General features: G+C 36.9%; 1 protein-coding gene across 2 annotated transcripts; it reads left to right on the top strand.

Annotated features, from left to right (window-relative positions):
• The first annotated feature begins 3,154 nt into the window (after positions 1–3,154).
• LOC139971802 (uncharacterized) lies at positions 3,155–17,013 on the top strand. 2 transcript variants are annotated; one of them, XM_071978543.1, is made up of 3 exons: positions 3,155–3,385; positions 9,600–9,664; positions 10,297–17,013. In XM_071978543.1, the coding sequence occupies exon 3, from the start codon at positions 10,527–10,529 to the stop codon at positions 14,478–14,480; it is 3,954 nt and encodes a 1,317-aa protein (XP_071834644.1). In that variant the 5' UTR covers positions 3,155–3,385; positions 9,600–9,664; positions 10,297–10,526; the 3' UTR covers positions 14,481–17,013. The 2 variants fall into 2 exon arrangements, with proteins under 2 accessions (XP_071834644.1, XP_071834645.1); XM_071978544.1 differs by having other exon boundaries at positions 9,600–9,732.
• The last annotated feature ends 1,146 nt before the right edge of the window (positions 17,014–18,159 follow it).

Raw genomic sequence — 18,159 nt, 5'->3', positions numbered from 1 at the left:
AGGAATTTCAGCTGAGAAAATCGCAAATTGCTCTTGGATGAATAACCCACATTACAATGACCCGGCCTGGAATCGAACACGGAACCTCCCTAATGCTAAGCCTCATTGCTTCAAGTGCCACCGCCTTTATCCACTCGGCCACAGCACCGGTTATATCTTATGGTGGTAACTAAGAACAGCCATTACCCCACGCCCTCATGTCCAGTTTCCATGTCATTTATTAAACACAGCTATTTTTGTTGTACAAATGCATCAACCGAAAGATAGTGCTCAAAACAGTCTGGAACAATTCGTCTGTACAGTTCATCTTTCTCCATGAAAGCTGTTGATTTTCTTTAGCGAGTCCTCCAAGGGCAGGTTAAATTAATAAAGTTCACTGTGTTCAGTCTCATGTTGTGAAATACTTCGCTGTGTTCACATCCAGAGATTCATTTCTCATGTGACTGTGGAAACATAATCGTTTAGCGAAAGAAGTTAGTAACTAACTACCGTATTTTGTGCAAACATACCAAAGAAGAACGGAATTCGGCATAGATCATCGAGAATCTGGTTGTTGCTAATGCCCGCTTCATCTTGGCAACCTTCTCTTTGTCGTTTTCATTACACGCTTTGGGAATGTATTGATCAATTTGTTGTCAAGGCCAACTAACCTACAGTAACTAGCTTGGTATTTAATCTGTCATTGTTCTTAGAATGACACAGTTGACTAGGTTAAAGTGCTTTGTGCGATGCATGTTTCAGTAAGGCATTGGGTTTTAAATAAGCTAGATACTTTATCACAACTTAGTAAACAGTCAATGATATGAGAGGTGGAGAACAATACCAAATATTACCAAAATGGTGATAAAACATCTGTATAAACATTGCATGGCTCGATACGTGGAAGAACAATATGTTTGAACACCATCACCGCAGTTTATTCGGTACAGAGTGGAGTAGATAACCACTCGATTTAGATAAGAATATCAGAGACTCCCACTGGTTTAAGTCCAATTTATTTATAAATCCAATTTGTTATTTTCAATAACATCAAATACATACCATTAATCACAATTGAAAATGATGATTAGTTGCACAACAAACAAAACATCGATGATTAATCATTTTTTATCATCTCATATCTTTCTATTGCAACATGCCGTAACTGAAATCTCTTTCGGTTTCGTTTTGTAAGATAGTACCATTGTACCAGCCAAAGTCCCCCAGTTGTTCCATTTTCCTGTTACGAGAATCTCCACAGCAAAGCATGCTGTGAACATTCGATTATTTCGGCTTAAAGTATGCACTGCATGGCATGAAAGTAAAATAAAGCTAAAGCCAAACGATAATATTCCCCCAGGTGGTGTAGATCTGGTATAGGATTATAATTCAGCATGCAAGGTGGCGATCGGCAGTGACGTAAGAAGTAGAGAAAACCAGATAGCAAAACTGAAATGTAGTGTCGATGATGCTACATGAATAATCTTATATGAATGTGACAAACTGGGCTGTAGTGTATAGCCAGAATGAACAACATACTTCAAGGAAGTCCAGTAAAAAGCATTGAGATATGCAAAACAATATCATATTGGGAATTGATGACCGAGATGGAAACTTTTATTGTATACAGCATAAATATTGCTCTCTACCAAAGACAACAGGGTCCTTCTCACGCCTCGACAAATATGTTTTAAAAGCACTCGCTATTGGCGACCGTGACTAACAATCTACTCGTCAAAACGCAAAATTCATTCGGCACTATGATTGCTGTTCAAGTCTCCATAGTACAGATCTACATCATCAATACTTTCTATGAACAAAGGTTATAGGCACTTGGGCAGATATATGGTGCTACGTAACGTTACAAAATAACAGATAATCGTGCATTGGTCTTCTGTGGATTAACTCTAAGGGGTCTTGCGTCATTAACTTATGAATTTTATTACCACGAAACTCGGAATAAAGCTGTCCGCCTACAACTTGGTAAAGTGTGTGTATTAGGCTATATTAATATAATGCTTTTATATCTAAACTTCAGATGGGATGTCCAATGTTTATTGTTAGTAGTCTACCTGGGTCGCTGGAACTATACTCCACTGTGTAGGGGTTGCCTGCGCATAACCAAGCCCTCGTGATATCGACGTTTAACAAAACAAACAAAAATTGTTGAGAAATTAATATATGAACACAACTTATGAATGAATGTCTTTAAAACGCATTACGTAATTCGTAAGCTGAAACCGTTCCCTGTAATCAATTGTTATTTTGATTATAAAGGATGCTTTCGCTATATGTTTTTAAATTCGCCGTGAAGTTTGTGAACAATCTCCCCACATGACAATTTCCCGTACATAACGCACGGTCAGATAGCGAACCATTTTACACACTCACTTAATTCGCATTGAGATACAAAAATCTAAGAATCTAACAAGACGACAGTAATTTTCGTAAACGGCGCCTGGTCATTTCCCCAAAGTAAATACATCTAAACCTGAAGTTTGTATAAGGCACTGAATTTCGACAATTGCGAAATTCGACGGAAAGTTCAACAGCGGAAGCAAAGATTTATCGTCGGCCTAATTCCTATGATTCACATCGGTGTCGTTCATTCCAATAGCAATGTCGTGTGTAAAAACCTTTGTCATGCAACTACGCATGCGGTGAGCGACAAAGTATAGCTATAAGCAGTTTCTTCACGACTTCTTGAATTCGGATTCTACGAATGCCCATAATTTTCAATTGCCAACAACCTCTCATATTGTAACGAGGCGTAACGCACATGCTATCGAATATGCTGGTCGGTTGGAAATACGGTAGATTATGGGACATGGTTTCCACAATTTGAACTATGCTGACTCCAAATGTCCTCTGACCCTCTCTGAAAACAATAGGCTTCTCATACTCAACATGGTACTCCTACACACGATATGAGATTGGTCCTAGTTTCCTTCTTGAGATATCGTGTTTACAAGCAAGGCGTCACACTCACACGCCACATGCACCCACACACGCGCCCACTTACCCATACTCATCCGCCTGCATGTATGCATAGGTTACGATTATCACCGAAAACAAAAATGGTGGCATACGACCGAACCTCTGGGCTTCCGTAAAAAGCCCCTCTCTATTAATACTTGTATAAATTAAGAAGGATACATAACAAAGGCATGTTACTTAGTAGAGGGTATTGCACAGGGATAGGCATTAACAGCAACTAACGTCATGCAGACAGTACATTACTAGAAATTCGATGGGAGTTGACATTAACTACCAAGGCGTGAACATTTGTAGCTGTGGAAAGGTACCATTCTCCTTTCGTTGGCGGAATCATCGAGACAATCGCTGCTCTAATTTTCATATATTTGTTTCGTATGACTTGGAAAGTTTCTGTGGAGTCTCGTTATAGGTAAGTTACAGCTGGCGATATGTTGCCCACTATGTGCAGTATACACTAGAACTGCATATGCCAAAAATTACCAGTATACGTGGAGTGCTTGCAGTATAAGGAAGAATTTTTCGGTTGGTCATGGTGTTATATTTTGGTCGGACAACACACCAGAGAGTATATATATATATATATATATATATATATATATATATATATATATATATATATATATATATATATATATCGACTAGGTAAACTTATGTAGAGAAGGCAAGTCTTTGGGTTATATTGAGGGATTTTTTATATGTTTTGTATGATTGCCTAGAGTCAACTAAAAGTAAAACAGTAACAATGCAGTAAATGAAACATGTAACAACATGACAACAACCATAGTTTTGTAATTTTTTAAAACCAGATAAGTTAGTTAGGCCAATAACAAACAAAATGGACATAGGCCTACATGTGCAACCAACCATCTGGGCTACTTGAGGGGTAACTCTGAGTTATGTATGTCAGATGATATAGGAACAGTAAAGTGAGTGGCAGGTAGGCCTAGGCCCTGGGCTAATGCACTGACTACTTTTACTAGCACGCAGGCCTTAAGCTAGGCTAATGCACTGATGAACAACTGGGAGTGAGAAACCTTTAAAATGATGATTATTGTTCTTTTATTATTTCAATGAAACTGTAAAGGATTTGCAGGCGATGTCTTCTGAAGTGTGCTAGGCGTCCCGTTGGATCGCCAGCAAGACATGTGCAAATGGTTATATGAAAATAAACTAAGAAGTTAAAGCTTACCTTCGCAGTTGGAAGCTTGATTCGCCACGCATCATTTATGCACACGTATTGGTGTCTGTACTGTATGTATAGTAAAGGCTTCATAATTGACGCACCTTCGTAATTAACCTCAATATAATACTACTTCTCCCTGGGACCTGCCTTGTCTGAGCTTACAGGCTCACAGCATAGCAAACAACATCCAAAGTCAATGTATGTATATTTAGGCCTTCACTACAGTAAGATTAAAGACGAATGTGTCAATTTAGGGGTATGAAAGAACTTGACACGGTAGACATTTATGGTCAAATTCTGCCTCATTGTACGTTACGTAGGCACACAAATGTTGACTACTTGCAAGTGAATAATGGGGAACGGAGAGTAAACTTGCATTGCGGGTATTGTAAGCATGAAAACGATTATGTGATACAAAAAAAATAGGAGAAGCTACAAGAGTATTTATATCACGACCTTTATATAGTAATTTCGTATCATCTGCATACAAAATAAAGTGAAATTTTGGAGTGACATTAGGAAGGTCGTTTATATAAATGACGAACAATGAGGGTCCAAGAATAGAGCCATGGGGGACACCACAATTAATTGCCTGCTTCGAAGAATTGGCGCCAGATAAAGAGACATATTAGCATCTATTATGAATGTAGCTATTATACCAAGATAATGCAGCTCCCCTTATGCCATATTTATCAAGTTTTTTTTTTAACAGAATGAATGGTCAAGCTTATCAAAAGACTTGGAGAGATCTAAAAAATCCCCCCAACTAGACATTTAATTTCAAAAATTTCAATAATATAATCTACAAGACTTAAAATAGCCTGGGACGTGTTTCGTTGAGGCATAAAGCCTAACTGATAATCATATAATAGATCATGTTTCATTAAAAAAGAATATAAACGATTATAAACAAGTTAAGATTTTTGAAAACGAAGGTAAGACATATCTAGGCCTATATTTACTGACGCTCTCTCGCGTGGCACTTTTGAATACCGGAACTACACGAGCTATTTTCAAGTCAGAAGGAACAATACCTTGGAAAAAAGAACAATTAATGATATGCACGAGAGGTTTACAAATAGCAGAACTAGATAATATAACAATTTTAGGACTAATGTCTTCATAACCGCAGCTTGAATTTTTTAGATTTGAAATACAATCTAAAACCTCCACTTCGTCTGTAGGCATTATAAAGAAACAATTCATGGGATTAGCTTGGCACATATAGTCTAGGGGGTTCTGTATACCAACCGGAATATCACGGTCTAAATCTGGACCAATATTAGTAAAGTAATCTATAAGTGCATTAGTAATTTCACAGGGATTAGAAACACAATTTTCATCCAATTTCAACGAAGTGACAGAAGAAGTGGAGGTTTTGTCCTTGATGAGAGAATTAATGCAGTCCCATTTTCTTTTGTGATTAGATGATCTAAATGTATCGAAATAAAAATGGTTCTTAGCAATTTTTATAACATTGGTTAACTTTTCCTAAATCTAATGTAATTCTCACGATTTTCTTGACTAGCCTTTTTGATATACTTTTTATAAAGTTTGTCTTTAGTATGACATGAATTTACAATGCCAGAAGTACTCCAGTCTTTTCTTGGAGTGCGTTAATTAACTTTTACTAAAGGAAAACTATTGTTATAATGCTAAGAATAGATAGAAATAAAAGTACGATATGCAGTGTCGGGATCGTAACTATCAAAAACACCACTCCAAGGTTCCATAGAAAGATTGTGTACAAACTTATCTAAATTAATCGGGCACATATTACGCTTAAATTTGTTGGTTCTATCATTTGCGGAGTAAATTTGTTTGACGTTAAGCAAAACATAGGAAAATGATCTGAAATACCATGCAATAAACACCACTAATAGAAATCTTATCAGTAACATTTGTAAATATATTGTCAAGCAATGAAGTTTTTGAAGTTCTCGTCGGACAGTTAATTAAAGGTCTGAAGAATGAAACTGCAGCAGTATTAACAAACTGCGAACATTATAATTACGTGACTCAAGTAAGTTTAATTTAAAATCCCCAAGAATGTAATTTGGTTTACCCTCATTGCAAATATCAATAGTAATATTTTCAAAATTATCCATAAAATCAATCAAATTACTGTCATGAGGAGGACGATAAATAATTCTTATCAAGGTTCTACTGGTATCACACGGGTTTTCAACTTCAATGAAAAAGTGACTCGCAACAACCCTCTTTAAAAACAGTTAAGTCATCCCTGACTTTATAAACGCATGAATCATTAACATAAAAGCCCACACCCCCACCTCTCATATTTGAACGTGACCTTGATAAAAATGAATAACCAGGGAGTTGACGGAGATGAATAGGGGTATCTTCTTTTATCCACGTATCAGACACACCGATACAAGTGAAATTGTTATGGAGTGATTTAACTAAGCTGAACAAATTGTCAAAAAAAAATCCTAAGCTTCTTGAATTAATGTGGAGAAGTAAAAAGAAATTGTTGCCAGACTTTGAGTTAAATTCATTGACGACATAATAGTTACACGTGTATGTGCAGTTAGTTACACGTGTATGGGCAGTTAAAAAATCATTAAAGTTGACATCGGGATCAATATTCTCATGAGTAGGGTTAACCTCATAAGTATGGTAATTACTATCAGGTTCACTTAAGGCGGAATAATTAAGTTCTTTTGTACCGGGCATGAATAGTAATTTACAAAAAAGAAAAAGGAAGGAAAAAGATAAAGGTATAGTAAAGAGGCTTAAAGATAACTTACAATGAAAAACGAAATTCTCATAGGATTATCGGAACGCAAGAGCTGGAGTGGCAGCTCGGATCCTTTAACAATACATATAAACAAAAATGCACAGCTTTACACTTGATCGCTTAAAATGAGTGTCCATAAATTAAAGTTATACAGTGATGGTTCACGAAGAAGTTCCAAAAGATCAAATGTTTCGAAGATCACCAAGTGATCGTATCCTCATTTAGTTTCAGATTGTCCATTGTTAACAATAGCCATGGTTCTTACATCCACCGTCCAAACTGCCTTCACTTTCTGATGTTTTTCAACTTTCTTAAGTAAGTCCAAAGTGCCGGCCGTTAAGTCTTCCTGGATGGCCATTTTCATCCCTTTTAATTTTCTCTGGGAGCGTATCACCTGGTCCCTCACATCGTGGCGAGTAAATTTGGCAATAATGATCCTTGGTTTACCATCTTGATTAAGTTTTCCAATGCGGTGGGAACGGTCAACATCCTCGTCCCGAATGGTTACTCAAAGTTTTGTAGTTGCAAGAGATTTAATTACGGCGTTGGTGTCCTCATCCTTTGTCTCTGCTACTCTCATGAATCTCAAACAATTACGTCGGGAATATTGTTCCATTTCATTCAAAGCATTCTCCATCTTTTTACATTTCTCCTCTAGATCGGTTACTTTTGGATTCAAGAGATTATTTTGCGATACAACTTCATCCAACTTGCACTGTACATCATGCAGCTGACCCTCAATCATATCATTCTGTCTCATAAATTTGTACACGTGCAACTTTGCTTCTAATGCCTTCTCAACACATGTTTGAACAATTGTTTTGAATACCTCACCATTTAAGAACTCTAATATTATCGAGGAAGCTAGGTCAGTTTGTTGGGAATTTTTTCTTCGCTGTCCGTAACTGGTATGCAGTTGACTTGTCGCTAGACATCTTTAAATTGAAGGTTATATGGACGAGGCAATATAAAAGAAGGATTCGCGGAACTCACTGCTATATGTAATAGAGACGGCCAGTGCAGATGAAACTTGGAAACAGTTTACTATCGGATTTTAAACGAAATATAAAGTTCACATTTCAGCGTGATGCTCAGATTCGATATTAATACAGCTGCAAATTATTTTGTGGAACCATTGCTCGTAGTTAGAAAGGCATAAAACGCTACATTTTGTTGAATTTATGGTCTTGGTTCATGTGATCTACCCTTGTTGACGGAAGTGCAATCTGTTCTCGTTAGAGTCTAGGGAAGATTTTGGGATTTAATTTCCCTAGATATTGCTAGATATCCATACAGTACAGTGTCCTTAGGATTTTTCGGGGCCTGATCTTGGGAAATTGCAAAATCGGGAGTGTTCACACTCAATATAGGTCAGTGCACGACTTCTAGACGTCACCAATACACAACCCGATCACTCGTTGTTGATGAAGTGGTGTGTTGCCGGATTTTGTCAAGGTCTTGGTATAACGGGCGAAGGTCATTAATTAAGTTTAGTAACTCATCGGGAAGCGATTAGAGGGGTGAGCCGTAGGGTTGTTGGGCGCGCGTTTTCATGCATGGAAACAATCTCAAGAAGTGATGCGTCAGCCCCCCCCCCACCCCCGCCCATGATACGCCGTTGGTTCCACTACATGATATTCACAGGAGATATGCTCAATTCTCCAATCGCATGCGGATTTTATTTTAGATTAAAATTGTACGAGTTACGGTACTAGGTTTGGGGTAACAATTAGATTTCAGGTCGGCGTGTATAACATTTTATCTGTAGATGGAAGTGTCGCATCGAAGGACACAGGCCTAGTGCAGTTCGCATTTAGATCCTGGTCTAATACCGAAATGCGTCATGTTCCCCGGCGACTCGGTCGAGTTCGAGACCATATATATATATATATATATATATATATATATATATATATATATATATATATATATATATATATATATATATTTAAGTTTTTTAAGTTTATTCACTGTTCTTGATTTTCCAACTCGTTACGATTTTCATATATATATATATATATATATATATATATATATATATATATATATATATATATATATATATATATATATATATATATATATATATATATATACATATACATATATAGATCCGGTTTAGGAATGACAAATGATTTCGAGTTGGTTAGCATCATGTTTGATCTCTAGAGTAAGGCAAATATGTCATCAAAAACAGAACTAGTATTGTTCAATACAGGTGACAAACGCCTACAGTGGAATTACGACCTTCCTTACCGGTTTCGAACCTCTGGAAATACAATCAGCGTCCATAGCCTAGTGGTTAGGGTGCTCGCGTACAGAGCGGAAGGCCCGTGGTTCGAATCCCGATGGAGACTGAAAGTTTTTTCATTGTTCTTGATTTTCCAACTCATTACGAAATTATATATATATATATATATATATATACACGTGACAGGTTGAGAATGATTTGCCTATGCAGTTATCCTCTGCAAATGAATATACTTCATTCAACGTTAAGTCATGTAGTTGTCGCTTTTTTTCTCCTTCTACCTCTCCTACATCTCACTCTTACTCTTATTGGAATATCCGTATGTACCGTCGTAGCTTAAGTATATTAGATGTATTTAAAAGTATAGTTACACATTGAATTCAGCTAAGAATAATTTAAATCATCTGATCGTTGCTTCTTTCTCATTCCAGGTAGTCGTTCATGTTGTAATTCTGCCGTAGCCTACCATTCTCACGGCATTCAAGAAATGCAAAACGTAAGCGCTTTTAAGGCAATTTGTTTACAGAAATGCTATATAGGTATAAGACGTTTCCAATTACGTTAGTAAGTATAATTTGTTCATCGCAATGGTTTTATGGCTAACTTATTGTAGTAACGTGGTCACTATGAATTTCCTATTCCGAAACTGGAATCTTACATACAGTATTCGCTAGTTATACAGCGATTCAATTAAACCGCGATATGACAATGAACAACTTAATTGTGCAGAAATCTTTTTTTGAATAAACGTTCCAAGGATTAAGAATGTAAAACATCATTTCTAAATATTACTCATGGGCAAGATGGAAAACAAGAATATACGTCCTGCTACAGTGTTTAACTATTTTCGTCATGTTTCATTCATCAATTGCGTTCTTATTTGTTTTGTGTTGAACCAATTGTTTTAAAGTGCCTCTTGTATTAAAGTGCCGACTAATTTTAAGTGGAAATTATCAGACAACATTTTAGCCTGTTGAAGGGCATCATCCTTGTAAAGGTTCACAATGCAGTCATGGTAACACTTGTTTAATTTAAATATATGTCATCAACCAATAATGACCAGTGGTGTTTCCCTTCATATATCCATGCACATCCGTATTATTTATTGAATATTATGGTATCTTTCAGGAGTACGTCGCAAGTCCATGCTGATACACACTTCTTGGTAGGAATATCACCCGACGTTATCACGACAACCAAACAAGTGTACCATCAAGAGATATGATGCAAATCAGGCGTGTATAATATAAAGTAACAATTAAGCGGTCAGGCTATGATAAGTTTGCGTAGTAGTATTTATTATGCAGATCCTTGGTTAACGATTAAATTAAGATATTTCGGAAACATATACTTTGAATATGGATCAAACGAAAATTCGTTCTTCTAAAATTCCCTTACACGCTTTGGGTAGGCAATTTTCTCTCGGGGAGCTGTACGACTGCAGATCAGAAAGAATAATAGCAAGAAAATCATTGTGGAGCAGTGACGTTATCTCGAAAGCATTTAAAACACGTACAAAGAGGAACACTACACACGATATATTGACAAATGTCACGTTTGACATGAAGCTCAAGCTCTTTCACGTTGACAACGACTTAAAAGCAAGCATCCTGACTAATTTAGTTTCATTATCCGGCTCATCAAAATACCTGTATGACCAAGTGCCATCTAACATTCACGAGAAAGTGACTTTACATTTCAAATGTACTACTAAATTTGAAGAACTGGACATTGAAAATTTGATAAAAGAAAAGACTTTGTGTCCTGAAGTCTTTACAAACGGAATTGGGACCCACGTTGTTTGCGGTATTCAATATGGAGGTGAAGCATTCTTCGTTTTCGATAGTCTGCTTTCAGATGAGTGCCAAGGGTCTTCGATGAGCTTGCAAGAGGCCGTTGCAAAACTTCCGAAGATCAAATCAGATGGGACGGGACGCTTATCGTTGCCAAGAGAGTTAGAAGAGCAAACGAATGGCATAAGATTTAAACTATACAGCGATTTCCCTACTCCACACTGCTCAAATAGATACAGAGACGCAGGTAAGCTTTTCAATACTTTATCGCACTCTGTGGATGGCAAGAGGAACCCAGCAGTAGCAGTTGAGTATCTACTGTATCCACTTCTCGAAATGGATTCTTTCGCAGCATATCCTGTGCGCCATGTTAGTGTGAACATTGTATCACAACTTGAAAACACCAACAATCATTTGAATAAGTTAATAAACGACTGTAGCAACATGGGCAGTATGGCCATTATCAAGAAATTCCCTGATGTGAAGAGGGATATCGAAGAGTTCTTGCAGTTGCTTAGATCATACAAGCAACATCTTCAAGAAATAACTGGGCGAATAGTCACACGAATAAGAACTGGAAGCTTGAGAGATATTGCTTTAGAAACAGTTTTGCGAGAGAAGGAGGAGTCTCCGTTCAGACAACATCAACTAGACAACTGGGTTCAACAGAAGATTGTTCATCTGAAAATACTGAGTCATGATGTTTCCAAAACGGCCAGAAATACTTCAAACATCGACCTTCCAGGCACTCGCTCATCCCAACGTCCGGCAAACAAGCCACAATCTCTAGCAAAGACCACGCTGTCCTCTGTTGTGGATTCTCAAAGCTCGTTTGCGACCACTCCCAAATCTTATTCCGAAGATTCTTGTCTCCCAGATCGGTCTTCGTCGGGTAATGTATATAATAGTGACTTCATTGTTTGCTTCCACGTAAATATGGATGGGAAGATTTCCTTGACAAAGATGATGAAAAGTTATCTCCAGTACATGAAGAGTGGATTTCTGCGAAAGGCGGTAACAGTTCCTGTTTGTACACAATCGTTTGAAAACACATTGCAAAAAGCGGAACAATTTCAAGATTTTGTGGAAGCCAACCAGTTGGATGGCCGGTTGAAGTTTAACTTTTCTGAAAACAGTGATGGCAGTGGAAAGCCCGATGTGTATGTTACAGTAATGAAGAATGGCACTGTGATTCACCAAAACTACCAAGCGCCAAGCGCACCAGGATGCGCCAAACTCGTAAGATCGGTGAATGACAAACTCGAGATCAAATGGTCTGTACCCGAATTCGGCAGTGACGGTATTTCTAACTACGAAGTGCTGTACAAAGAAGTAAAAGGCAGTTGCTCAAGTACGGTCCAAGTCGGCGATGACAGTTTGGAGTACACCATTAGAAATTTAAAGTCAGGCGAAGCCTACGAAATTCAGGTAAGAGCTGCATGCGAAATAGGAGTTAGCAAGTGGAGCTCCTGTTCCTTCGCACGAACTCTCCCCGCAACAGCACCGGGCAAACCAGATGCATTTCATCAAGTGCCAAATGATGTCGTCGTTCGGTGGTCAAAACCCCAAGATATTGCCCCAAACGCTCAGTTTAGTTCTTACATGATCTCGGTGACCGATGTATCTGCTGGGGGAACATTTTCCAAGGAAATTGATCCTCAAAGTGGAGAAGAGGCAACATTCTCTAATCTAAGAGCAACTTCAAGCTATAACTTTAAAGTTAAAGCACGTTTTGAAGAGGGAGACACAGAAGAAAGCGAAGTCAGTGATATTTTGAGGCCCAAACCGAATACAGTTATGAAAGAAAAATTGCTGGCTGACTCCAAACAGATAAAGAAAGGAAATCCAGCAAGGCATCGTCTTAAATTGAATCAAACTTTCAGCAATCACGAGGAGAAAATTCGAAAGTGTGAACTAGGAAAAAGTTGCAACGTCAGTACCGAAAAAGTCATAATGGTAGTTGGAGCAACTGGTGCTGGAAAAACTACCCTTATCAACGGATTGGTGAACCATGTGCTTGGCGTAGACTGGAAAGACAACTTTAGATTCCAACTAATCGTCGATGAAGAGGAAGCCAAACAGCGTACCCAAGCTCAGAGCCAAACGAGATGGATAACTTCCTACACCCTTCACCATCAAGAGGGTTTTAAAGTGCCTTATTCGTTAACAGTAGTCGACACTCCGGGGTTTGGAGACACAAGTGGCATTAAACGGGATCAAGAGATCACTAAGCAAGTACGCACTTTCTTTACAACCCAGGGAGACGAAGGGTTAGACCACATCGACGCTATCGGGTTTGTAACTCAAGCGTCATTACCACGATTGACACCAACCCAGCAATTTATCTTCGATCAGGTCTTGTCACTCTTTGGCAAAGATATTTCGGATAATATTTTCTTGTTAGTGACATTTGCAGATGGACAGAAACCACCTGTTCTGGAGGGTGTAAAGATGGCAGCGATACCTATAAAGGATTACTTCAAATTCAATAATTCTGCTTTGTATGCTGAAAAAGAATCAGGAAACAGACACCAACATATGCCTACGAAAACTGGTAACGTGTCAGGGAGTAACAGCGAAGACAGCGATGACAACGATTTTGATGAAATGTTTTGGAAAATGGGCGAAAAAAGCTTTCTGAAGTTTTTCAAGACTCTCAAAACCACACAAGCGAAGAGTATTTCACTTACTCAAGATGTGTTGAATGAACGCCAAAGTCTGGAAACGCATGTCGCCGGCATACACCAGCACATTAGGACCGGACTGACTAAGCTTGAGCAGCTTCGAATTGAAGTAGATGTTCTACACAGGCACGAAGTTGACATTGAGATGAACAAGGATTTTACATTCACTGTTACTGAAGACACGGTGAAATTGGAGGACATCCCCACTGGCACTTTTATTACTAACTGCCTGACATGTAACTACACCTGCCATTATCCATGTTTCATCCCCGATGATGAGCAGAAGAAGAGTTGTGCCGCAATGGACATAACTAAAGGATTTTGCACGGTGTGTCCTAAACACTGCTTTTGGAACGTTCACAAAAACATGACATACAGATGTGTTATTGTGCCAGTTAAGAAGCTTAAGACGTCAGAAGATTTGAAAGCCAGGTACAAGGCAGCGAGTGGCAAAAAGTTAACTGCGGAGGAGCTGGTAAATAAAGTCATGGAGGATTTTGATTTGGTACAGCTCAAGGTGCTCTTTTACACGGATGAGGTAAGGAAGAGTCTGGAACGTTTGAAGGAAATTGCACTGAAGCCAAACCCATTGTCAACTGTAGAATACATTGACATTATGATTATGTCGGAGGAATCCAAGATGTTACCGGGGTGGAAAGATCGCAAAGAACAACTAGAAGAAGTGCGCCAGAAAGCAGAAACACTACAGCTTCTTGCCGAACCAGGATTCGATCCATTTGAAAAATGTAAGACTACGTACACAGAAATGAGAAAGAAAAATGAAAGTAATGGAAATGTATTACAGAAAATAAAGAAGTTTTTTCAACATCGTTAACTCATAAATATGTTCCATGCTTGTACTGTCTTACGATCATTGAGCTAGGAGTCCTGTATATTATAACTTGTAACTCTGTGATCCCCCACCCACTCTTGTATAATTCTGTGGTGCTTTTTGCTTCTGTCTAAAAACAGCCCATATCAATAAATACTTATCTGCTGTGTTCTATATTCTGTTAGACTCATTTGGTTAAGCACAATAAGTCGGATTTTTAGACATCATACTGGTTCCCGCGGAAGAATTACAATCTAGTGGCCTATGTATCAAACAGAAACAAATATTTAATATTACATCTGTTGTTAAGTTAGTTCTATTTGACTGCTTTCAGTTCACGTGGGCAACACCACGGTGCAAAACTATGAATTAAAGCGATTACAACTTACTCCTAGTTAAAGTTCTGTTTAAGACCATATCCTATATCTGTGCCACAAATAATGAAATATGAAACTACATTTGAATGTGTATCACAGAATGGTAGATTACTAGTATACAAATTAAAGTGTGTATCGTATCATAATATCTCACATGCGTTAACTTACATTTTATTGACTTTGATATTCAGCTGTAGAAGTGCTTGAATGAGTGAAGAACAGGATCATGAAATAACCAAATAATGATTCAAAGTTAAAGGTGGTTAACACATATTGACGATCAGGTTAAGTGAAACGTGTTGAGTTTATTTGGTGATATTGAAACATCTCGATATTAAATTTTGATGGTCTATGTTAATTGGTTTTGATATGTGATTTACACCTTCATAGAAGAATTCTGTTGAACTGCTTGATACAACACATGTGTAGCTGCAGGAGCATCTTTCTTTGCTAATTCTTATATTCATGATGTTAAGCCACATTTCATTATCCAATCATTAATTATAAAACTTGTACACGGGAAGTGCATGGCCGCTTCATAAACTGTCTACAGATTATCTCAGGCGGAAATTTCTAAGATTAGTTTATCAAATATGAGATGCACATCAACACAGAATTTTGAAAATCAAACGAAAGACGTACATGCTATGTAGTTAAAAGTTGCATCGAATGCATGATGGAATAGTTTCATCAGTTAAATTTAATAACTGATCTCTTGTTTCTTCTTATACCGGTATGCGGTACTCAGATTAAGGAATGAGTTTATCTCAGTTTCATTTTCCTTTTATACTGAATTTATTGTAAACATTCAGCTTGAAATCAGCCATTGAGCTAGGAGTCCTATATCTTATAACTTGTAACTCTGTAATTCCCCATATTTTCTTAGATTCTGGTTCTGTTTGATCCTGTCCAAACACAGCCCATATTAATAAATACTATATGATCTGTTCTATATTCTGTTAGAGTCATTTGGTAAAGCACAATAAGTCGGATTTATAGACATCATACTGGTTCCGCGAGAGAGTTACAATCTAGTGGCCTATGTACCAAACGGAACACAAATAATTAATATTAAATCTGTTGTTAAATTAGTTCTATTTGGCTGCTTTCAGTTCATTGTGGGCAACACCACGGTGCAAAACTTTGAAATAAAGCGATAACAAATTACTCCTAGTTAATTTTTTGTTTGTTTATGACCTTGTCCTATATCTGTGCCACAAATAATGAAATATGAAACTACATTTAAATTTGAATCACACAATGGGGGTTTATTAGTATACACTTTGAAGTTTGTATCGTATCATAATATTGTACATGCATGCGCTTTATACATGTTCTTGTATTTAATTTTCAGCTGTAAAAGTTGTTATTTATTATGGGTGAAGAACAGGAACATGAAATAACCAAACAATGATTCAAAGTTATAGGTGGTTAACACATATTGGCCTTCGGGTTAAGTGAAACGTGTTAAATTTATTTGGTGATATAAACATTACGATACAAAATTGACGGTCTACCTATATTGGTTTTGATATACTTAATATGATTTACACTTCAGAGAAGAATTCTGTTGAGCAGCTGGAACCAGTACATGTGTAGCTGCAGGAGCATCTCTGTTTGCTTACTCTTATATTCATGATGTTCAGTCAAATTTCGTTATCCAATTGTTCACTTTACGAAATGTACACGGGAAGTGCATGGCCGCTCCACAATCTGTCTATAGATCATCTCAGGCGGAAATTTCTAAGATTAGTTTATCATATATGAAATGAAAACAACACAGAGTTTAGAAAATATGTGCATCAAAAGAAAGACGTACATGCTATGTAGTGAAAAGTTGCATCGGTACGTTAATTGTAAACGAATTTTTGTATAAGTCCAAATTTCAACTACAAGGGGAACATTAATTACATAAGAACAAGTTACGTGGGCCGTTTCCGTTCCAGACCTTAAAGGCCACTTTTAGTACTTACCCATTTTTATTTGAAGAATAGTGGTTGCTCTGATGCCATTACTGTTTGGTTTATATGCATTAAGGTTTTAATGCAGAATGTTTGCGTTTATGTACTTTAAGGAAAAATATGGAATAAATGGTGTTGTTGCAAAAGATGAACAATAAATGATGGCTAAAAAAAATAAAAAAAATACATATAAAAATATAAAAATAAAAAATATATATATATATATATATATATATATATATATATATATATATGTATATATATATATATATGGAAACTATGGATCATACCTTAGGTCGACAGGTACATATCATGAGTATATATATATATATATATATATACGGTCAGTCAATTCGATTAGTTTAGAAATGTTTATATCGGTCACTCTTCCCACATTCGTATTTTAAAACCGTAAGCATCTAAAACATCGGAGACCATTCTTTATCTTTTTTCTCGCAAATCCTAGAACATTTTACCTCTTTATTTACTTAACTATTACATCAATCAATCTTTTGTATTACATCACTAAATTGATACAAGTGCCGTCTTCATCGAGGGGCTCCTTCAAAAAGAAAGAAAAAAAAAGTTGCATCGAATGCATGATGGAATAGCTTCATCAGTTAAATTTAATAACTGAGCTCTTGTTTCTTCTTATACCGGTATGCGGTACTCAGATTAAGGAATGGTTATATCTCAGTTTCATTTTCCCTTTATACTGAATTTATTGAAAACATTCAGCTTCAATTTTTCGTTAATTAAATGTTCTCTATAAATCTCGTGTAATTTTCATTTAGAAATAGACATTATGTGGTATGTTATGCTCAGAAACAATATTGCAACTTCCAAATTATTCTTTCCTTACACACGGCGTTTAACTGTATAAACAATGTTGATTACTTCAATATAGAAGAGATAACATAATAAAAAGTTATATTGTCAGTCTGTGATCAATGGAGTACATCTCTTACCGTATGTATCCCCAAAATAACGTCAGTCGTATTTACATGATTACAACTTAGATACGCAGTTAGGATTATTTTGCTTACATTGATCTTTGTGTCGGGAATATCATCAAAGAAAGTATATGGCTATCATATCGTTTACATTTGCATATGGTATTATAAAGGATCATACTTAATAGTTGTACAATAAATATTTGAACTCAATTGAAAAGCATCCTTTGTACTGTATCGTGTTAGAGAGAATGCCTATATTCCCTATACTTATCAACTGGCTGTGATGAATGTACTTAAATTTGATATCCCTCCGCCGAAATAATCCAAATAACGACTTTCACAATGTGGCATGTTGACAAATGTATGTGTGTCTATTGATTGGTACAAA

This window comes from Apostichopus japonicus, chromosome 8, assembly GCF_037975245.1.
Source record: "Apostichopus japonicus isolate 1M-3 chromosome 8, ASM3797524v1, whole genome shotgun sequence".
Lineage (NCBI taxonomy): Eukaryota > Metazoa > Echinodermata > Holothuroidea > Aspidochirotida > Stichopodidae > Apostichopus > Apostichopus japonicus.
Note: the sequence above shows the minus strand (reverse complement) of the source record. Positions and strands in the feature narration are given on the sequence as shown.

What these genes read in the sequence shown, in the direction of transcription:
- LOC139971802 (XM_071978543.1), top strand. Translation starts at nt 10,527, where the DNA reads ATGGATCAAACGAAAATTCGTTCTTCTAAAATTCCCTTACACGCTTTG.